At 29.9% G+C, this 23,306-nt stretch overlaps 2 protein-coding genes and 1 long non-coding RNA gene across 52 annotated transcripts in view; 1 reads left to right on the plus strand and 2 right to left on the minus strand.

The window, feature by feature from the left end:
• Positions 1-706: 706 nt before the first annotated feature.
• On the minus strand, positions 707-12,519 carry LOC141458765 (glutathione synthetase-like). Of its 7 annotated transcripts, none has more exons than XM_074137209.1 (13): positions 11,140-12,519; positions 9,958-10,049; positions 9,695-9,878; positions 9,538-9,613; positions 7,342-7,401; positions 5,495-5,625; positions 3,943-3,985; positions 3,028-3,101; positions 2,744-2,908; positions 2,009-2,159; positions 1,793-1,897; positions 1,050-1,327; positions 707-931 (listed from the first exon to the last, which is right to left on the minus strand). In XM_074137209.1, the coding sequence occupies exons 1-13, from the start codon at positions 11,175-11,177 to the stop codon at positions 808-810; spliced, it is 1,521 nt and encodes a 506-aa protein (XP_073993310.1). In that variant the 5' UTR covers positions 11,178-12,519; the 3' UTR covers positions 707-807. The 7 variants fall into 7 exon arrangements, with proteins under 7 accessions (XP_073993310.1, XP_073993313.1, XP_073993312.1 ...); XM_074137212.1 differs by lacking the exon at positions 11,140-12,519 and adding an exon at positions 10,829-11,088; XM_074137211.1 differs by lacking the exon at positions 11,140-12,519 and adding an exon at positions 10,306-10,445.
• Positions 10,445-22,760, plus strand: LOC141458774 (uncharacterized). Of its 9 annotated transcripts, none has more exons than XR_012461168.1 (9): positions 10,445-10,601; positions 12,516-12,651; positions 12,748-12,902; positions 16,290-16,563; positions 16,925-17,056; positions 17,137-17,351; positions 19,379-19,502; positions 21,197-21,327; positions 22,310-22,760. It is a non-coding gene; the product is annotated as an uncharacterized lncRNA (long non-coding RNA). The 9 variants fall into 9 exon arrangements; XR_012461167.1 differs by having other exon boundaries at positions 10,462-10,601; positions 12,748-16,563; positions 22,310-22,440; positions 22,620-22,760; XR_012461164.1 differs by having other exon boundaries at positions 10,462-10,601; positions 14,226-16,563.
• The window catches only part of RapGAP1 (Rap GTPase activating protein 1), a 325,082-nt gene continuing 323,960 nt past the window's right edge, over positions 22,185-23,306 (minus strand). For all 36 annotated transcript variants that reach the window (XM_074137179.1, XM_074137182.1, XM_074137152.1 and 33 more), the window contains one exon: positions 22,185-22,426. The gene's annotated coding sequence lies outside the window, so the exon portion shown is untranslated. The remainder of the gene's footprint in view (positions 22,427-23,306) is intronic.

Here is a 23,306-nt window from a genome sequence, read left to right on the forward strand (position 1 = left end):
GCTAAAGATGAAACCCTTGATAGCAAATTCTAGTCTTCCATTTGGAGAGTTAATGTGTGATTCAGCTTCTGGCTCAGACAAAAACGTTACGTTCTTTAAGCCAAGTATTAGATATGAAATAAAAAGATGAAGAGGAAATGTAGTTTAAAGAGAATTTGGTGAAGAAATCCTTGAAATGGAACTCCTTTAAAAAAAGATGAGGAAAAAAATGCTAAAACTGTTACAATTCTATGTTCCAAAAAATGTTATAAATGGTGCCTACATGGAGATAAATCTTCCATTACCGGAAGTGAGCTATGAGAAGCTCCTAGGAATTAGAAAATCTAAGTAACATCAGCTGTCGAACCCGTGTTCTCCGCCTTGGAATTCAGAACTCGCTAATCCCTTCCCAGCTTTTACAATTATTATCTATTTTATTGCGACAGTAAAGGACCAAATTCTTTTGAAAATTAATTTTATATTTCATCTTTCTTTCGTTTTTATGAAAGATTTTTTTCATCTTGAGAAATAATTGGAAATACTCGTATACCAACCATGCAGGCCAAATTTCTTCCTGAAGGTGATTTGGTAGTTCCTTTTACACGTTTTATGTAGCAATATCTATCAATTCAGCCAAACTTATTTTTTATTTTTTCAAGTAAGTAAAGTAAGTACTGAAATGGAATATATCTAACATTTAGGAAAGCAAAGAAAAAACATACTGCTGTCTAGTTATAAAAATTTAATTTTCCAATAGAACAATTATAAAAACAATACAAGTGTCTTGTAAACGATAACACTAAAACATTTTATGGAAACAAATGTACTTTATATAAGGTACGGACTATCTAAGGCACCAAATCCTGAAGCGACACCACCTTCATTGTAATCGCAAGGCTTTGTTCTTAACATATGACCAGTCTGTTTATTGTAAATAATTTTCGAAGATGATCTAAAATGAATGAAATTTTATTAATGCATTGAATTTTGGGGAACAAGTATTAATCTAGTGTTTGTTGAGATGGTATTATATTAGACGGGCAGAAATAAAATTACTTGATAATACATACCCGATAACTACGGAGAAAATCCCCAGCTCAGAAATAGTATCAGTAATTAATATAGACCCTTCTGGTCTTACTATACAGTTCTTATACGTTATTGGACGAATCATTCTCATAACTATAAAAGATGCTTGCCAGTTCGGATCTTCGTGTTTTCCATTAATAAAATCCGTGATATCTTTACCATAAATATTATTTCCACCACCTTCACGTTGTGGTTTTAATACAAAATCTTCAGGATTAGTCATTAATAGTTGTTCTGCTTCCAGACCACCCGGTTCATCCTACGAGCAAGCGTATCAATGAGAGGAAGTGGATATTAATATCCTTCTTCAGGGATATTACAGTCCCAGCAGATATTCCAGTCTAACAACACAAACAGCACTTATACTGACATCACCCATCATTGACAAAACGTAGAACCTATATATGTTGACGTCTGCAACTTACAGACAGACACTCACACTGTACTCCTTCCAAAAGACGCTAATAATCTATAAATATGCTCTGAAAAGGAAGCCTCAAGAGGCTTACAGATGATTTTGTTATACAGCAAACTCTAGAAAAATCTTATGAACGTCCTTTTATGCAGTGCATATAATATAACCTAATAGCCTTAATGAGTCATGAAATTGAATATTAGCAACTTTGTTTAAAAAGCTATACAAATCCTCGAAGTATGTTCCTGTTCGAGAATTAACATCTCAATATTAATAAGTAAATTTAAAAAAAAATTAAAATCTTACTACCTTATTGAGGGGGTATATATCAGTGAACAAATTTCTAATTTTTTTGGCTTCATTTTCGTCTAAAAACCTTTCTAAAACATTAGGTCTTGTTAATACTTCTTGTACCTACAATGTTGAAGAAATTTACGTCTCAAGAAATTTATTTTTTAGTAAAAAATTAGCTACGTTACAGGATAATCTTTAAAAGGAAACAATAACAAAGTAGATTTCGTTAACCTTTTTTGATCCAGAAAGATGATATTGAATGTTGGGACATTTAATAGAGTCTGATCTTTCTATAAGAAGTCTTACTTGCCAGCCGTTTTCTGAATACTGCTGGGGAACGTATCCACTTCTGTAATAAACAATCCCAACTCTGTGTTTTCCACTAACAAACATAAATATAAAATAAATGCTTTAAACTTTCTTTTTTTTAAAGGAATCTTTGCTGTAGAAGAATAAAAATTTAAATTTTTTTACAGCTACAAATTCGTAATTTCAACATATAGTAAGTTACACGATTATTAGATTTTATTTAAAACTTCTATGACAAAAAAAAATAATAATATGAATTCGAGTAAATCGAATAAAAAAGCTTAGATTTAATATATAACTACGACTGATAGATACCACATATATTCAACCATGTAATTCTTAGAATATATTCTAAAATGTTCACATGAGAGTATCTTCCATTTGAAGATAGATGATAATAGGAATTAATTTCAAAAGGGCTTTACGTCTAACTACAAAATCAGGTGTCACGGACGAAAGAAGATCTGCTAACATATTTCACTATAAATTTCTTATGCTACCCGTACAATAAAAATCAAGACCTAAAACGGCAATTGAACCCAGTATTACATCTAAAAACAGCCAGAATTAGAATAACAAAGTCAAGCCTGCTATGAATGATAAAAGTGAACCACACTAACACACATTTTAAATCTAGAAATTTACATTACCACCTACACAAACAATTCCTTATTTGGTCCTAATTTTGCTTCCGTATGTAATTCTTTAAAGGTTCTTCTTATTACTTTAATTTTAGGTTCTAGTTCCCTTAATTCAAATTCCATAAATCTTTGGTCACAAATATTGTAAGTAACATCTTCAACAACGAACAAGATACAAGCACTAAAACAACAACAAAAAAAGAAAATTATTGTCATTTATTTTCATACTTTATATTTACTCAATAAGTAGTAAAAACATTTAATAACACGCACTAAACAAATAAAAAATAATACACATACTCTGGAACATTAAAAATTCTCCAAGCTTCCAACATTCCTTCACAATATCCGCTTAATGCATTATTTTCTGGTAGCTAGAAATATATAGATGTTTAAGTACAAACTACTGCCAATTAAATACATACATAAAAACATATATTTCAATACATATACATAGTTAAATACATAATATGGGATGTAAGCTTGAATAAATTCATTGAAACTAAAATTTAAATTCCACAAAAATTTTTTTTTTAATTTAATTTTTATTTTAGCTCGAGGATCACTTATGGCACCGGATGACTCGTCTGTTTTAGTCAGCCTTAAGGTCATCAAAGGATCAAGATCTGGTATTTATTTCTGGAGGCCATGATTCCATTTTTAGGTGGATCTCAGTCATTCAAGAGGATATTTACTGTAGATTTTCGCATTTTTGCGTCCTCTGTTTCTCTTGCTCTTGCTACTAACAATAGCAAGGTAATCTGCTATATAGACGCTTTTCCGAATGCTTTTTTTTTTGTACACCATTTTATTTCTGATTATGAAATTTTGCATCTAATAAAACTAATGAATAGTTTTAAAATTAAGACCAAACCCAGCATGCCCTGAGTATCAAATACATCGAGCCCCCCTTTCCCACGCGGAGGTGATGATATTTAAGGTGTACGGATTAAAAAAAAAAAGATAGCATAATCAGTTTATCCCTATGTAAGTAATAAGTTTTGAAAATGTAACAAAGATTCGTTGCCCAGAACTGGCTTGAACATCTAGATATATTCACGTAAAAACTAAAAGCATTTTGGTTTCTTTCTGTTGTTTCTTCTACGTGTAATTTTTTAATTTGTATTATTTGATTATATATTTATTAAAAACGGAAATATTGTAAAGATAATGGACAACATACTAGAAAACTGACAGAGAAAAAAATACACATACTTGCTTTAATTTGTCGTAATGTCCAATTTCCTTCAGGATGTAACTATAATATAAACAAAAATAAAATTATAGCAAGTTTTCAACAAATAATAAAATAAATAAATAAATAACCATAATAAAAGCTTTCTGTCACTAACTTCGTTCTGTTGATTAATTGATTGTGCCAATGCGAGTGCATTTAATTATTTAATTACTTTTAATAATTATTTAGAGAACTCTTTTTGTTTTGATTTTCTTAATGTTCTTGTGTAATAGATGCTGCTAGCAATTTAACAACTTTACAATTTTTATTCAAAATAGGTTCATTAGTGCGAGCCTAATATAAAATAGAAAGTCAATTCAATTCTTGATCATAAAAAAAACTCAGGTAATTTCCAAACAATGTATTATATTTTTATTATCTACATGCTTGATGAAATATAAAAGTTCTCATAACTGAAAATAATCGCAAAAATAATCTGCTACTTTCAATATTTGTTGCAAAATAAAACCGCCTATTGACATAACTTAATAGAAACCAGATTTCGCTGAGAGAGATCAAATACTACTTTAAAAAAAAATATTTTTCGTAAACAAAAAAATAATTAATAGATATCTTATGTTCCGAAAGAAAGTTCTATTTAAAATATTTAATAAAAAATTTAAAATAAGAAAATATTTTTTGTAATTTTTAAATATTCTGCTACTTCAGGCTAGAAAATGTAATCCTTTAAAAAGAAGAAGACAATAATTATTTAGAGAACTCTTTTTGTTTTGATTTTCTTAATGTTCTTGTGTAATAGCTACTGGTTGCAAATTAACAAGGTTACCATAATTTTTATTCTAAATAGAATCATTTTTTTTTATAAAAATAAAAAGTATAATTCATTCACATGCACGTACAAAAAGAGATTATTATGAAATAGTTAATTTTGAAACATACATTGTAGTATCAATTACTTTCCAACTTTAAAATAGCAAAATAGCTTCTACAAATTTCAACAATAACTCAAACAGTGCTGTGGTGATCTCTAGTTAAAATTCTGTACTCATTAAATAAGTTCATTACTTTATAATTAGCAGCTATGTTTCTATATATATAAAAATTGAAATAAACACCTACGAAACACCATTTCAGGAAAAGATATAGGCGCTTTTTTTACTTTCCACCAATTTTATCTTTGACTGAAGTGAATTTTTTATAACATCAAAGACAAGAACGTTAAAGACATACCCTACTAAATCTACGTTAATGGATACTGATTGATATTACAGTACATTTAAAATTACTCCAATATTCAATCATTACTATCATCATTAAGCAATATTTGAAAACAAAAACATTAGGCTATTTAAAGCTCGAAATCCTTTAATACAATACCGTCCACCAAGCTGTATAATTACTAGTAAAAATCTGATTATTTAAAATGAACACATTTATTACTAAGTAAAAATTCACCACACAAAATTAATCATGGAGAATTAATGACAGAATGGATATTGAAATTTAGATCTAGTGTGAACTTCACACACTTTCTCTTAAGGTAATTTATAAAATTAAATTTTCCCGTACCTCTGAAGGCGTACATTTGTTGGTGACATGCCACCGAAACTGGATGCAATTGTGTTGAACTCAACTTGTTTCAGTCTCTGTGATATTATATCTTCTAAATAGTCAGATCTTGTCAATTCCAACGAAATTTCCTAAATAAGAGAAGTATGACCTAATTTGAAGTTATATGTTAAGACAGCCCTATAAAAGTAGAAAAAGAAAGATTTGGTGCATTAACATAAACTATCAGTGCAAAAAAGTGTTTTTAATTCTGGCAAAGAATAACAATATATGGGTGTCAAAGAGCCCAAGAAGAGCTTGAACATATAACAGGGTACTGAACATATAACAGCAATCGAAAGCAAAACACCGAATTAAGACCAATATGTTGTTTGAGAAATATATGACAAGAGAAATGAACCTAAATTTAAATAGATACAACATAACGTTGGGAAAATCTCTGAACACAATAATAAAAGAAACTTCTTAAATTGGTTAAATATACTTTTACTTAACAATTAATACATAATTTCTAGGTCAAAAATACAAATACTTGTAATATTACAGGAACAGTAACATTAAATTCAGGAAGGAAAACTATTTTGCCGACATTCTGCACTTTAGTAACCACTAAACGTACTAAAATGTTACCTTTGTAAACTTTTCTTCCAAAAATGGAACATTATCTTCTAAGAATTTCGCTTATTATTAAGTTTCTTCTTCATGTTTTGTAAGCTGGTTTGTTGGATGAAAGTTTTGATACAACAGCGAGAGTTAACAAGAAAGTAATGACGCTTTAGCTTCTCACCATAACATTCATAAGATCAACACCTATAATCCGAAGATTTTGGAGAAATAAAACTGTAGAGGCAAAAGAAATACGTAGCACAGATGATACATACGCAAAGATCCATCTCAATTAATAAAAAATGAGACAAAAATATTTAAAGAAAAATACATCATCAAAACCCCAAATGAATCACACTTCTCTCAAATGTCACACGTCTATATTCGTCAGTCAATGATGAGAGCAGACATTCAGTTCCATAACGTTTGGCAAGACGAGACATTCACCCAACTAATCAGAGTTCAAAATATAAAGAAAATCTTCTGTAACTTGAATCCTCTTTTAGCAAACAATTAATTCTATGCCCATCATTATCAGGCGATTTTCAATGGAAATATAACTTCTCCAGCTTCTCCGTATTAGAAAATTTGTTTACTATGAAAAAAGTAGGTAGTGGAGCAAAAGAGGTGGTTATTGGGGGAAACCAGATCTATATTGATGGATAAAGAGAAAGAAGCTTAGAATTCAAATTTTCTACTTCTATGGATATTCGACGTGATTTGTGTGGTCTTAGTTTAGTCTTTTAGCGGCATTGTAAATGCATCAATGAAAACTTGTGTACTTTAGTGTTATTAATCCTCCATACAGACGCCATATCAAAATGAAAATAAAATAAATAAATTTAAAAAAGTGTTAGTTCAAAACACAAAATCAGTGAAGAAATGCAGTAGAATATTCTATAATAAAATTAGTTCAAAATATTATATTTCATGTAATAAATACTTCTTAAATTTTCATTTCATAGAATATTCTTTAGCTAACCCATAAGAGATTTTAGACATGAAAAAACTAATGCACTTAATTAGAAAAGAAATAACTATCACAATGGCTGTACGAGTTTAAATGATGAATTAGTAGTTGTTTTAACTTTTCAAAAGCAGCAAAACAAAAATAATTAGCAAGCGCACTTGATTTTTTTTTTTAAATGAACAATCATCAAGTCAAAGTAAATACACCTCTGTATAGCCTTGGAGATAGGACCCAACCACCCAAAACCAGATGCAATTGTATTGTATTCAACCTGTTTTGGGCCTGTACTGGCAATCATTGTATCATTTCTGAGCATGGATAGATAAATTTCCTGCATTAAAAAAATAAATTGAAGAAATTATTGTTAAATACTGGAGGTTCAAAAAATAAAAAAATAAAAATCAAAGGAGACCTCACAACTTGTAAAACTGCAATTGTTAATTAAAAATTAGGTTATTTTTACAAATAAAGAATTTTCTTCTGAAATCATTCTTAGTATATTATGTAGGTAATTTTATAGTTCAACAAAACAAGTTTGACCTCATCTGGAGAAAGAAATGGAAACCTCCCACTAAGAGAAACTCTAATGATTTGGATAGTCTATCAAGAAAGCTTCTTAATCTAGGATACATCCTAGACTCAGCTTGCGTTTAGTTATTTTTTTTTTAGGGATAGTATATGTCCTTTATGATAGACTAGGGATTTCAACCTTCTCACTCTTATGAATAATGGCTAGTGTAACCGCTTTCAATTTCTTTTGACACTGCAAAGACCTCAACAGGGTAAAACGCATCAGTAAGAGTTCATTAGTAAATTATTACAAAATAAATAAATAAAAATGAATACCTCATTATTGCATTACCCAAGGAGCAATTACACCGCTTTAACTTCCTAATGAATAAGAGACAACAACTAATGCAGAAGTTTTACCTTCCTCTATTTGCACTGAATATTAGCCATATTTATGAATATACACTAAAATGAATCGCTTAGAGCGGGAAGTGAGAGTTCACTAAAAATTAGAATAGATTCCAAGAAATTATTGAAATAGTCAAAGTGCTCTAAATGATTCAAATGCAATCACTGTAACAAAATTCAAGCTTAAAAAATTTACAGCAAAAATGTTAATCAGTGCAATGTGAAAAATTTTGATCAGTGGATATACTTTTAAATTAGTTATAATAGGATGAATGAGGGAAGGGATTAGCTATGAGGTTAGCATACTGGACTCCCACGTGGAGGTCCCGGGTTCGAATCCAGCAGCTGACCCTTAGATTTTCTCTTCCTAGGAGCTTCTTACAGCTCACTGTCCGATGATGGACAGTGTTGTCTGTAACGAGAGAACACTGTCCGGAGGCCGGCAGTGCACTGAAAAAAGCTCCGGGCGCCAATAACCTAAGATGTTGACGCGCCTTAAATCATAAAAAAAAAAATAGGATGAATGAAAAAAAAAATACCTTTTTTCGATTACAGAAATTCAATAAACTTCTAAATGAACAGGAGAGGAGGCACAACCAAGTATGCTACGGTACAACAGAAGGTTTATCTTCACATTGAATACTAGCTATGTTTAAGAAAATACACTAAATTGTACGTTCTTCAAACAGACGTATTATCGGGTTTATGTTCTAGACCCACATCTTCATAGTCATAAATAAAAGGCTACTAGCCTTTTTTTAAAATTAAGAAAAACTATTTATCTTTCGAATTATAAGTAATTTTGAGTTACAACTAAGTACACGGGAAAGATGAATTGAATCAGCTTACTGCGTACCGTTTGCTTTGATTAATTTAGTTTTTATTTATGGATGTCGACAGAAAGGCAGATTCAGAGCGAACCTGTTTTGTCGCTAATGAGGAAGAGGTTCGCGGTCAACTTTTATTGCCACTAGAAATTTAAATTATATTTTTTATATGATATCCCGTAATATGATTCAGTTTTGATAATTGCTCCCAAGTTTTGTTTCAGCTAGCCCACACACCTCCAGTCACTCTAAAAACAAAAAAAGATCCAAGAACTTGGTGGCATGGATCTACTTTTACCATCTGTTTAAATTCAGATTCAACCGACAATTTCTTCTGTTCCTCGGCACATTTCTCTATGGGAGAAAATACTAATAACTTCTCCAAAACTGACATTGAAGTGCACTTTTTGAGCTTAAACACAAAGAATAGTATTAGTGTGAGAAAAATTCCTTATGCGCTCAATCAAAAATGGGATATTTTTAAGAATATTAATCAAGAAAGGAATTTTGTTCAATCGAAAAACGACAATTTTTCTACATCCCATGACATCCTATTGAAATGTGAAATTAGGTATCAAAAGTTAACATGTTTCAGAGTAACTCAAATATCAACTGATGCTAATTCAATCATGCTGTCTACTAAATGTGCTATTAAAATTGAAACGCATACAGTAATGATTAGCGCAAACTCATTAAAATTTCTAAAATACCACAAGAAATACCTGTGTGATGCCTTCCATGTAAACAGTTTCATATATGTTAAAAAGTCTTCTGGTAAAATCATCTACTTCTACCGTTCTTTAAAAAAAAATACCAAAAATTGCACTTTTTTTTAAATAATCTTTTAAAAATCATTCTGAAGAGCTAGATAATGCTTACTTCTCTAAGGCTGACGTTAAGAATTCACGGTCGTTTGCTACTTTATGCATCAATTCTCCTAATGAAAGTTGCAGAGAGATAACTTCTTCAAAATGTTCACGTTTTAGAGGCGTAGGGAACAATGTGAAAGGGGCGAAATTAATTGAATTGACAGAGAAATGATGCTTAGACCTCATTCCTACCCCTAAAAATTAAAATTATAATATGATTAAGATAACTAATTAGTTATTTCTTCTTGACAAATAAATAAATAAGTAACTTACCATGCATTAGTGCCCAGTCTTTGGCCTTTTCGATTAATTCTTGAAATTCTTTCTCTGGCAGATTTATTTCTTCAAATAAGCTGCACATTTTACTATAAAATGGAAAAAATGCTAGTACTGTTGGCAATTTAAAAATAGACTATTATCTTATCTTTTCTTGTGAATTGAAATACTGCTCGTTAATATTACTGATGTTCGGTTTAAGAAAACTCCTTGGACTAGCAAAATTAAAATTCTACAATTTTATATCAAAAATAAATTAAAAAGCGGTTTCTTTTATCACGCAGTTATAATCATCACATTTAGAACGAGGACTAATACTGTTTAGTAGAATTAAAAAGCACTAACTATTTATTTGAAAAAAATCTTGATAAAACCAAAGTAATGCATAATATTTTCAATAATCATTAAACTAATGATATTTATGTTAGTGTGTTACTGAACATTTATTATTGCTGAAAAATAACTTTATTTAGACTTCGATTAACAGCACTGAAGGTTTCAAAATGAACTCTACCCTGAACAGGTACCAATAGTGGTTATATGTAAAATATTAGCTGTTGTGTAGCGTGCTGATGCTTGTCTCCTTAACATTAAGTAATATGACTAGTCAATGTTATTCTAAAGAAAAATACCGTTCAAAAGTAAGTACTCATCATCAATTTATGCTTATTTCCTTTATTAATTTCATTCAATTAGATTGAATTTTCTGTCCAACCTGAAGTAGTTGTCACAACTTTACTGCAGCTTGAAATTTTACTTCAAATAATGTTTAGATAAATCTAGAAGTGGCTTAAAGTTTTTTATTTTCGATTTGTCAACTTAATCTTCTGTTTAAATAAAATGAAAGAAAAGTAATTTTAGAACTTACAAATAATAAGTTTAAAGAAAATTGCTCCTACAATTGACAATTTTTTTTAGTTAAAATAAATTGTTTCTTTTCAAACACAACAAAACACCTCAACGCAAACCTCTTTATGAAACACTCATCAACCAGACTGCATCGACAACACAATGACGCTGTAATGTACAGGAAGGAAGGGAAGACGTATGGACATCTTAGAAAGAGTAGAAATATACAAACTAAAACATCTTTAACACCAAACTGACATTAACTCTGATATAATCTTTAAATTTATTCCGTAACAAACATAGTGACACTGCTGAAGTAACCATACTCACAAAAACAAAAGGCATGAAGCACACAAATAAGTATCCATAAATCCCAAAGCAATCTGTGAGCAATTCGCAAAGTTTACAAACCCTGAGTCCCAATTCTTCCAGTCATTAATTAACACTACAGCACCTGCATATAGACTCACTACTGTTGGCTAAAATAATAAAAAAGTAAAAGGAAACCTAAGATTCCATCTTGCATGGTTTTTTACTGTTTTATGTTTTCATTTGGGGACTGTACTTATCAACGCATTTGTTAAATTAAGAAACCCAGATTGATCAATATTTATTTTCCAAAAATTATTTCCCAGCACTTTTACGCGCCCCCTCCGCATAAAATACAATTCTGAAACATAACAAATGCACTAAATGTGCAAAACTCTTAAACAATGTATTTCTCTTTGTATTTTTTTTTTTTTTTTTTTTTAATGTTTTACGATTCATTAACATTTTGAATAACACTCACACCCAACTCATGTAACCTCCCTCACTCAATCAGCGTTTATATTGCGGGCCAGTCATCGAAATCTGCACTAAACTAAAAAATCCTCTTCTGATGATTAATAAAAGTGAGAAACCTGTTAGTGATGAAATATATGCTTGATGCGATGTATACTTTATACTATTTGGCTATCAAGATGAACAATTTTTATGAGATTAGTGGCGTAATAAACAATTTTAGTTAAATTTACTTATAGCTGGTCCAAATCATTAGTTAAAAAAAGGCTTTTTGTCGATTTGGTAAACTTTGAAGCAGAAGCTTGTTTTAGAGAAACAGGACTTTTTTACGTAGAGGTAGTTCGAAGAGAAACTTAATTGTGAGCCACAACGTAATTCTCTGCGGTCGCAATTATCTCTTTTTTAATCTTGAAATTTAATTATTTAAAAAAAAGTGAGTATATTATTATAATGGAGTTTCTTCCTTCCTATTTTAAATCTTTTTAGGAATTTTCATAAAGTCTTCTGCTCAGTTCAGTGTTGTTTATGGTATTTTGAAATTTTTTAAGAGTAGTCACAAAAGTGAGCTTTAATTGAATTAATCAACGTATTAAATTAATTAATAATATAACAGTCAACAGTTTTAAAAGTTAAGTGTAAGGGTTGACTAAACGACAAAATGTACACAAATCAGCTAGTACCCATCAATTCATTTAATACTTTATTGATATCATTGAAGTAATTTTACTGCATTAAGTTTTCATTAATATTTTTTGGAATTTATTAGATGTCACAGCCCCTTATGCTGGCAATTTAATTCATAATAATTTTTTTATTATAATAATGATAAAATGTAACGAAATAAGCACTTTGTTTTTCACTTTTCTTTATTTCATTAATTTGTTTCTTTACAAGTATATAAAATCTTCACCATTTATCCGTAGAATATACATTAATCCTCCATGCACCACCACATTTTTGGCTACGATCACCAGGACAAGGCATTTCGCATTGATTTTCACCTACTTCCAGGCTACTATCAGGTCTTTTGTTGCCACAATGACATTCCTGCCTGGAGAAGTAATAAGTTTTAAAGAATTAATTTTAGAAATAAAGCACCCAAATAAATTAATAAAATAAATAAAAATAAAGATTTACCCATATTCAACTCCACAGAATTTATAACCAAGTTGCAAGCGGATATTAAGGCATAATTTTGGAGTGTATTTATCTGTAATTGTCATCAGTAAGGCGGAGAGTAGTCGTAATTTTTCGTTATCAATAAAACAGCCTATGAGATGGTCTTCTTCAGAATAATCTGCAGAACGAATGTAAGTAAGATTTGTATCAAATTTAATAATGATGGGGTAAAGTTTGTCCATCACGAAATGTAAAAAAACAAAACAAAAAATGAGTGATGAGACTCCAACTTACGTTGATAAGTATTTTTGAATCTACTGTTTAAGAAAGTGAGCATATGAAATCAGTAGATTCGCGATGATGATGATCGACTTGCTGGTATTATGACATCCTGATAATCTAATGCATAGATGGATTGAGTATTGGCAGTAGTTACGTTTAACTAAAACTTATGTGCTCAAAACTGAATGATTTAAGGAACATTTGTTTAAGTGTTTTTATACTTTAATATACATAGGTTTATAAAAGTTAGCTTATCAACTTTCATGAGAAAAATTGAAATAATAAAGAAATTTACCGGAAATCTGAGTGTGTGTGATAGACTCCATTTTTCCGCAGACCACCACAATTAAATCTACTGTTTGCACATTTAATATCACAATCAGAATCTCTTAATTTACTTTGTCCTTGATTAAGGCTATCTCCACAGAAACATTGAGTACTGAAACGTACATGTTAACAATAAGTAAATATACTTTCTGCGGTTATAATATATTAAAAAAGATTACCAAAAATAATAATGTAACACCTTTTTTAAATACCAATTGAAAAATTTCTTTTAAGCTTTAGAAACACATGCCTAATTTACTTTTAATAGGTTTCATCAAACAATGCCTCAGAGTATTTGCTGCGCAATGAAAAATTTAACCAATTTTCTAGCAGAAAGTTCAATGTTAGAAAAAGAGCAACCTATTTCGATAAGTAAGAGGAGGCTTGGGTGGGTGGATAAGTCAAGAATAGTTTAATAGTTAAGCGCAATGAGTCATATTCAGTTGTTATGAATGAGATTATAAACATTCACTTAATTTTTAACAAAATAATGAAAGGCATTTCCCATAAAACACATTCAAATATATATAAAATAATGATCACTGCTAGAGTAGCAAATGATTGCAAACTGTAAACAAACCTAATGAAATTTTTTTTTCAAGTGAACTTTCTTATTTTTCCAATTAAATAAGATCCAAGGAAAAGAGCGGGAAACGAATCCAGTAATTCATTACTTCTTTGCTTGTCGGTTCCCAGGTGTCAGCTTTCGTAATGCATATTAAAATCAAATTTACTATTCTGGGTTGTAGATTTTATTATTGTAACATTTCTGACACCAGACTACCACCACAGGATAAATAAAAGTTTCTTTTTTATTTTTCACGGGCATTTTCATCTGGGAAGAATCACTGGGAATTGTTATCATGAACATCTTTTAAAGAATGTTGCTAATAATAAAATGATAGTTTCAGTTTGCACTGCTTTACTCAAGTGATTATTAACTTGGCACATCCAACACGTTTTATTTTTCTTAGTTACCCTAAAGAATTCCTTGATACCCAAGTTAAGGATAAGTGAAATCAGTCAAATTCTTTGATGTGAGACCGCAGGATGTAGCTATGTAAACATGGACAGCCACAGAATTTACTCTTCTACGCCCACTATCTAACCATTAGAGAGGCATGTATGGAGATGAGCTAGAGAGGAAGATCAACCATTCGTTTTAAAAAGTTAAAAAGTGCTTTTCCGAGAAACATTTGATTTTTTTTCTTACTTTAATAAGAGAAACAATAAACATTTACATAGTAAAGAAATATTTACTTTACCCATTATGGACTAAGAAATATTTACTTTACCCATTATGAACTCCAGCATATCTATATCCACTTCGATAGCAGTAGCCAACGCAAAATTCTGGAGACAATTCTTTCATAAAGGTAACATACTTACCATTTAATAATCTATTATCACCGTTATCTGAATAACAGCCTAAATAATTGGATTTCACAAAATTAGATGGCAACTCTGAAATATTATACATGATTTACACCACGTGAACACCATTTTATTTAAAAAAACAAGTGAAAAGAATTAAATTCCTTGGGGGTCTGCCTAAAAGCCTACGCCACTATGACCCAGAGGAGTATTGTGGCATCCTTATAAGAGAACACATTAATCACTTTCTTTACTTCTGAGCTGATAATGACCTCGATTTATTGGTAATCATCCGAAAGCTTTCTGACAGCTCTCTCTTCTGCTGGTTTTGATAAGTTTATTAACGATTTACATCTACGTAAGATTTTGGGGCATTATATTCTGCTATGGTACTAAGTTTTTTCGTAATTTCCTTCCGGGTTTTAATTTCTTTCATTTCCCAACAACATTTTTATCATTCTGTTGGAAATTAAGTACCTTTCTACTTTCATTAATTTTTTTTTTTCTTTGGACATGTTTCGGGTTATGTCTTCTTTTATTTTGCAACGTTCCAATGATATTTGTACCTCTACAAATTAAGTCATGAACTGGTGTTATAATTATCGTAAACTAATGTCTTTTCTTCACCTGGTACTGGTTCATTAGCTCCATGACCACATTGTTTGAAACAGAGATCCTGAATCATGTATGGTGACAAATTCACCTATTTGAAGTTTTTCTCCGCATTATTTTTTGAATTCTTCAAATAAAAATCTAAAAAGTACAAAGCATATTCTGTTGTTCACTTATTGAGAGCTTGTGAAAACTAAAGAAAGAAACCTTCGGGTTTTGCATTAATAATTGGAACAATAATACTCTGTACCCAGAGTTCCTGTCTCCGATTTAGTTAATACAAGATTGCCTTTTATTTTCTATCATAAGTTATGTGCTTAGCCCCTGGTTGTTTGATTAGTTTTGAGTTTTCAGTTTGTACGTACATTTTGATAATATGAGGTGGTAGGTAAGTGATGTGCAAGGTACAGTTTTTTTAACTATAAAATTGAGAGCAGAAGGTAATTCTGTAATAAAGTAAGTAGCGTTAATTAAGTCGAATTATATTCTTAGGTTTCAATGTAGTATTTTTTCCTTCTTCCAGTGCTTACATCCACGGGCTTTTTTTTTTAGTTCATGCAGTATTAGCATCCATTCCTGCGATCGTAAGGTATTTAATATTCGATGTGGTTATTGCTTTTTGGTATAATAAAAGTCCTGTGTTTTAAGAAGTTTTTATTTTTTTTTTTAAGATTTGACTTATTTCATTGACACTTTTTATATTATTTAATAGTTTGTTTATCGTTGCTTTATTTCAAAGTAATTATTTCTCAGTACTAACAAAAGAAGGGTAATTCTGTTTTTAAAAAAATTTGTCTCCCTCCCGTGTAAAAAAAAAAATAATTAACTTTACAATTTTAAACATTAAAAATGCACTAAACGTTTAGAGCCTACAATAAATAATAAGGTCCAATTATTGTTATTTTATTATTTATATAAAAAAATTTACGATTAATTAACATTTTGAATGGACACATAACCATTATATAACCTTCATTACTTAGCAAGTGCGTGGAGTCAAGGGGTATCGATGATTTCGAAGTCTTCTTCAAACTAATGAATCAGTCTCATTAGGATAATTAAGTTGATAGATGAAAGTTCGAAACCGGCCAAGGATAAAATAAGCATTAATGTAGATTTAGATTAACAGGAAAAAACTGATTTCTACAATAATTCAATTGGCATGAATTGAATGGAAACTCTTAGCGTATTCTATTCTGGAGATAGAAGAAGTCCTGGAAATGTACCTCCCACTTGGCCTGTGGAAATTTTGTTCAGGTAATGTTACCATTATTTAGTACGTTCTAATTGTTATAACATAAAGTAAATTCTATTTTATTGGTATAAAAGATGTAAATTCTTAAAACTCTGTTTATTAAAACATTTGAACTCTAGGTTTATTTCGTCCAAGTTCATTTATTTTGTTACAGAAGTATGTGTAATTAGTCGTACCTTTCTCTGGTAATAGGCACATTTTCAGTGTTATAAAATTTTATTTTAAGAAAGTAAAGAGAATATTTTACAACTATTATTTTGAAGAAAGGTTTAGATTAAATTTTACGTTTTAAATAAAATATTAATGTAGTGTGAATTAAATTCATATTACTCCTACTTATGTTTAATGTAATATTTTTTTCAGTTCGTGCAGTGCATACATCGATGGGCTTTTTTGTCAAATTGTAGTCCTAAGCTTTTACCTGAGATGAAGTTTTAAAAGGTCCTTCTATACTTCTAGCAGCACGACCATTAATATGAAGTTATTCTCATCCAGGTAAGTCTTATCTTATTATTTATTCTACGTTTTAAATATTGTATTAATATAGTGTGAATCAAATTCGTATTACTGCTTAGGTTTAATGTAGTATCTTTTCTTCAAGTAGTGAGTGCTAACATCCAAGGGCTTTTTATCAACTTGCGGCTCCGTTAAGCTCAGTATTTACCTGAGATGAATTCTTAAGCATCCTTCTATAGTTTCAGCAGCACTTTCATAAATACGAAGTAATTTGCGTCAATTGTATTTCTGAAAATAAACTAAATTGGGGACGGTCTTTGGAACTGTTCTTCAGGTAATTTTTTATTTATTATGTTATGAGTAATACAACGTAAACTAAACTTTTTCTTACTTTTTTTTGTATCAGAAAAAAGTTTTAATTTTTGTTGATAGTAGCAGTAATTTAATTGGAAAATTCAACATGAAACATGCATGGCTATTCTGTATTCATGTCCAATCACACAGAATTATTATTAGAGCTTGTATTTTTAATTCATTTTCATCAAAATAGCAGTAGTAGGTTATATTTTTTTAATCATATTAATTATCCTAGAAGGTGGCGTTATAATAGGAGGCACTAAGATCAAAATATTGCTTTACGCGGATGATCTTGTTCTCATAACCGATAACTCAGTCAGTCTCCAAAGAAATATTAATATCTTAGCAAATTATTGTGACCAATGGAATTTACAAGTAAATCTTAAGAAGTCAAAGATAATGATTTTTCGTAAGGGAGGCAGACTTGCGGCATCTGAGAAGTGGTTTTACAAAGACGAAAGAATTGAGATTGTAAACCGGTACAAGTACCTTGGTGAAATATTAACTCCCCGCCTTTCCTTTATCCCCCATCTTGAAGAGAGAGTCTCCTCGGCTAAACTTGGTCTAAACAGAGTCTGGTCCAAATTTATTTCAAATAACATCATCCCATTAAATGCTAAAATACAAGTTTTTAAGAGTGTCTCACGCGCAGTAGTCTGCTATGTTTGGGGCTTTCAATCTTATGAAATCTTAGAAAAATTTCAAAGATTTTTTATAAAGAAGTTGTATGGTTTACCATTAGTATCACCTTCTTACATGTTAGCCATAGAGACTGAGTTGCCTCCTTTTGAATCCTATACCCTTCATTTGCACATAAAATATTTAATTAAAGTTCTTTCTTTACCTGATCACCGCCTATCTAAAATTGTTGCCCTCCAGATTATTAATAATAAGGTCTATTGGTTTAAACATTGGCTCACACTCAGGTGTTACCAATATGATTTTCATTTCTCTTTGGTTGACCCTTCTGATTGTCCTAAACAACTTCTGCAACTTCCAGATGCTATTAATAAGTCTCGACTGGTGGAGTCTGTAAATCGTGCAGTGGCATCCGACCGGTTTTTATTGTATAGAGTCTTGATTTCGGACCTTCGGGAAAAGGTTACGGTCTCTTTCTCCGAGAATCTAAGCCACTCTGAACTTCGCTGGCTATTTAAGCTGAGGGGAGAGTTACTATATTTAAATGGTAGACCTTGGCTTGAGAGAGATTCCGACCTTGAAATGTGTTCTCTTTGTAACTTCAATACCCGCGAAGAGATATATCATTTTCTGGGTGTGTGTCCTCTATTGGCGGAATTTCGAGTTCTTTATTTCAATAAACGAACTCTTGCAAGGGATGAAATTATTGCTTATTTATCCGGCCAAGTAAATCCTCGCCCATTGATCCGCTATGCTCGTCATGCTTGGAGAGTTCGGTATATCTGGATTGTGGATTCTTCTTAGAATTTCTTTTCATGTACATTTCATTTATTTTTTGTATTATTTATTTTGAACTTTTTTTCGTTTATGTACTTTCTTATTTAATTTGTTATAAATGTTGTTTTCTTTTTTGTTCTGTAACAGTTCACTATTATTATTTTATGTTTATACTTTTTATTTATTTATTTTATTCATTTTTATTTCATATCTTTTTAGGTCTAGCTTTCTATGTTTTATTGAGAAAGAGTATTTTCATTTAAACATTAGTAAACTCTGGCAGACGGCTGCATATAGCCATGCCTATTATACTTTTGTACTAAAAATTTAATGTACTTATATACTTTTTAAAAATAAAGTATTATTATTATTATTATTCTCATATTAATTTTATTCATAAGGAGTAAGTGTTTTTTTTGGAAATAAATTCCTTATCATTGAATGAAAAGATGTAGGTTTTTTAAATAAAAAGATTTAAGTGAGCTATCAATTCTTTATTTAATTTTTATAATATACATAAATAGTTACAGATATTTTTATCTGGCTTTTTAATACATTTTAATTACAATAAATAATAATGATTTTCAGAACCAATAGTGGTGATTCCAGTGTACTGCCTGCAAAACTGTTCATCAATGGAAGCACAAGAGAAAAAGACGTAAAAGATCAATCCAATATTCCAACAAACATGGTTAGGAATCCATAAAGAAAGGTAAGTAGTTATTATGCATGTAATTTAAAGACTTAAAATGAAATGAATTGCAAAAAAAAAATAACTAGTAGATAACTTACTGCAATAACATTGACAACTAATCAACTCTTTTCATTATAAACTTTATTTATGTTGAGAATCAATTGCTGTTCAATAATTTTTGATGTGATTATAATTTTTCGAATGATATTTAAGTCTATTGTCTTAAGACATAGTTAATTTAGTTGTAGTAAGGTCCAAAGCAAATCTCAAACATGCAAAAAATTTGAAGATTTGAACATTTTGCAGATTTTTTTACTGTTTTCCATATAACATTTTACTTGAATCATTTATTTATCATTCTTTTATTTCGAAGTTATTATTTCTCTGTATAAAAGAAATAAGAATAGTTCAAAGTTTTTTTTATTAACTCCCCCCCCCCCCCAATGTATATAAAATACAACTCCAACTTTACAAATTTAAAACATTATAAATGCACTAAACGTTCAGAACGGTTTAATAAATAGTAGGATTCATTATATTTATTTCATTTTTTTACAATCAATTAATAATTTAAATGGCACACATAACCACCATATAACCTTCCTTACTTAGCAAGTGTAGCGTGAGTTCTTAACGTAGCAGAGGTAGTTGTCTTTACTACAAACTGATAATCTATCTCGATAGAATAGAATTTAGTTGATAGATAAAATTCCGGAACCGGTTAGTGATAAAATAAACATAAATGTTGATTTAGTTTGACAGAAAAATGCCCTGATTTTTAGAATAATTTAGTTCGTGTGAAATTAATGGAAACTGATAAAGGATTATTTTTTAATCATTATCCATCCAGTGCTTTCATCAATTAGCTTTTCTAACGCTGCCTAGTAATGCTTAGCGTTCATTGGAAAGCTAAATGTATGACCTCTTCTTTACATCCATCATCAATTTGGTAAATGTTGGATGATTCTCATCTATTCTATTCTGGAGATTAAAGAAGCCAAAAAATTCTACCTACCTCTTGGTTGAAATGTTCTTTAGGTAATATCCGTAAGTGCTACTTATTATATCATTAAGTAAACCCTTTTTTTATGATAATTATCAGAATAAGTAATGTTTCCACTTTCAATCAAGAAAAATTGATTTCAATATAAATATTCAACGATAAACGTAAAAGAATGCAGCATTATTTTTAATCAAATGAAACTCTTATTCAGCCAGTTTTAACTTCTTTTCAGTAATAATAATTATTTCTTTATTGAATTCTGACTTTTTGTTAACTTGAATTTCATAGTAAAGTTATTTTATTTAAAACGTTTAATATTCCAAGAATTTAAAAATAGTATTTTTCTTTAGACAAAAAAACCTTATTGACAATAAAATAAAGTAAATTTGAAGATTTAATTCGATTTTATTGGTATAAAAGAAGTAAATTCTTAAAACTCTGTTTATTAAAACATTTGAACTCTAGGTTTATTTCGTCCAAGTTCATTTATTTTGTTACAGAAGTATGTGTAATTAGTCGTACCTTTCTCTGGTAATAGGCACATTTTCAGTGTTATAAAATTTTATTTTAAGAAAGTAAAGAGAATATTTTACAACTATTATTTTGAAGAAAGGTTTAGATTAAATTTTACGTTTTAAATAAAATATTAATGTAGTGTGAATTAAATTCATATTACTCCTACTTATGTTTAATGTAATATTTTTTTCAGTTCGTGCAGTGCATACATCGATGGGCTGTTTTGTCAACTTGTAGTCCTAAGCTTTTACCTGAGATGAAGTTTTAAAGGTCCTTCTGTACTTCCAGCAGCACGACCATTAATATGAAGTTATTCGCATCCAGGTAAGTTTTATCTTATTATTTATTATGTTCAGCATGTTATAACAAGAACTAAAACTTTTTTTCGTACAAATTATTATTTTTTTTTGTACTTGAAAGAAGTTTTAATTTTTGTTGATTGTAGGTAACATTAATTCAATTGGAAAATTCAACATCAAAGATGTGTGTGAACTCTACATCATTTTCCAATCACATAGAACTATTTTTAGTTGAACTTATAATTTTTTAATTAATTACCAAAACAATAATTTCATAATAATGCTTGTAGATTATGTACAATCTATATTTTTCCAATTAAATTAATTTTATTCCTAAGGAGAATAAGTGTGTTTTTTAGAAATATATTTCACTATCATTGAATGAAAAGTTTTAGGTTCGTTAAAAAAAAAAATCAATTCTTTAGTTTAATTACAGACGTCTATATTAATTTTTGTGTTTTTTGAATATATTTCATTGTCAAATTCAATGTGAAACATGCATGGTTATTCTGTATTTATTTCCAATGACACAGAATTATTATTATTCGAGCTTCTACTATTATCAAAATAGTATTAGTAGGTTATATTTTTTCGATCATATTTTTTTTTTTTTTTTTTTATCTTTGCGCATCAACAGCTGAGGTTATTAGCGCCCGGAGCTTTTTCCAGTGCACTGCCGGCCTCCGGACAGTGTTCTCTCGTTACAGACAACACTGTCCATCACCGGACAGTGAGCTGTAAGAAGCTCCTAGGAAGAAAAAATCTAAGGGCTAGCTGTTTTCAATCATATTATTTTTTTTTATAAGGAGTGTTTTTCTTTTGGAAATAAATTCATTATTATTGAATGAAAAGATATAGGTTTTTTAAATAAAAGGATTTAAATGAGCTATCAATTCTTTATTTAATTTTTCTAATATACATAAAGTGTTATACATATATTTCTTAATGCTAAGTAAAACTAAGTAAACACTATAATTATTTAAATTACAATAAATAATGATTTTCAGAATCTATAATGGTGATACCAAAGTACTGCCTCCAAAACTAGTCCTCAATGGAAGCCCAAGTGAAAAAGATGTGAAAACATCAATTCAATGTGATTCCAACAAACATTGGTAAAGAATCTATAAAAAAAAAAGTAAGTAGTTATTGTAGGTAATGTGCATGATGTTATCCAAATTAAAAATTGCATGTTTAGAAAAAAAAGTAATAAAAAAAGTCTTTAAAAAATTATTTTATTTATATTTCCATTAAATTACTACGAAAAAGTAGAAATAAAACGTAAAAAATGAATAATATTTTATTAATATTTGAAAGTGTCGAAGAAAATGCGAAAAATTAAAAAAGATAACCTAAAAGGAAGGTTACAAAGTCTAGATACTGGTAGAAGTGAAAAAGAAAACCTAGAGGGAAGGTTAAAGATGGCTGGCAGAGTCGTGAGAGTGTGCAAGAGCAACAGTCAGCTGGAGCGATCTAGTGGCCACTGGATCAGGTGAGTGAAGTGTCCGCCATCTTGCTCTGGGAGGCTATATAACTAAGTTCATTGGAAGGGCGGGGCAGGGTGGGGAGAACCGTCGAAGCGACAACATCTCCCCACTTCATGATTCTTTGAGAGAGAGGTGATGGATGTTAGACTAGACTAGATACATATGTTTGGGAGCGACAGAGCGACCTTCCCCCCTGCATTACTCAAGTCGTACTGACGAGAATTACCTGTGTTGCCGTATATATAGAGAAGGTTACAGCACTGCTACCTGGTGGTCAATTCTGGAACTATTTTCACACCTGTCTCATAAGTGGCGCCCTCTGACGGATTTTTTTGGAACTAATTTTTTACTTTTTTGTTTACCTTAATTTCTTTATTATTTTAAGTTTCTCTGTTAGTTTTAAACGTTTTTTTATCACTTCTTTTTGTATTTTATTAATTTATAACATGTATATAATGTAAAAAAAAAGAATGGGCATACTAATAAATAATTTTTTTTATAAATTAAAGATTTTTAT

This window comes from Rhodnius prolixus, unplaced genomic scaffold, assembly GCF_049639745.1.
Source record: "Rhodnius prolixus isolate KJV_2025 unplaced genomic scaffold, Rpr scaffold_5, whole genome shotgun sequence".
Taxonomy (NCBI): Eukaryota; Metazoa; Arthropoda; class Insecta; order Hemiptera; family Reduviidae; genus Rhodnius; species Rhodnius prolixus.

Excerpts from the sequence above, each read along its gene's own strand:
- LOC141458765 (XM_074137209.1), bottom strand. The coding sequence starts at position 11,177 with ATGGATACTTATTTGTGTGCTTCATGCCTTTTGTTTTT. Across the intron at positions 1,898-2,008 it reads ATCTTTCTGGATCAAAAAAG|GTACAAGAAGTATTAACAAG; the intron begins GTTAACGAAATC and ends TCAACATTGTAG. Across the intron at positions 932-1,049 it reads ATTTTCTCCGTAGTTATCGG|ATCATCTTCGAAAATTATTT; the intron begins GTATGTATTATC and ends CATTCATTTTAG.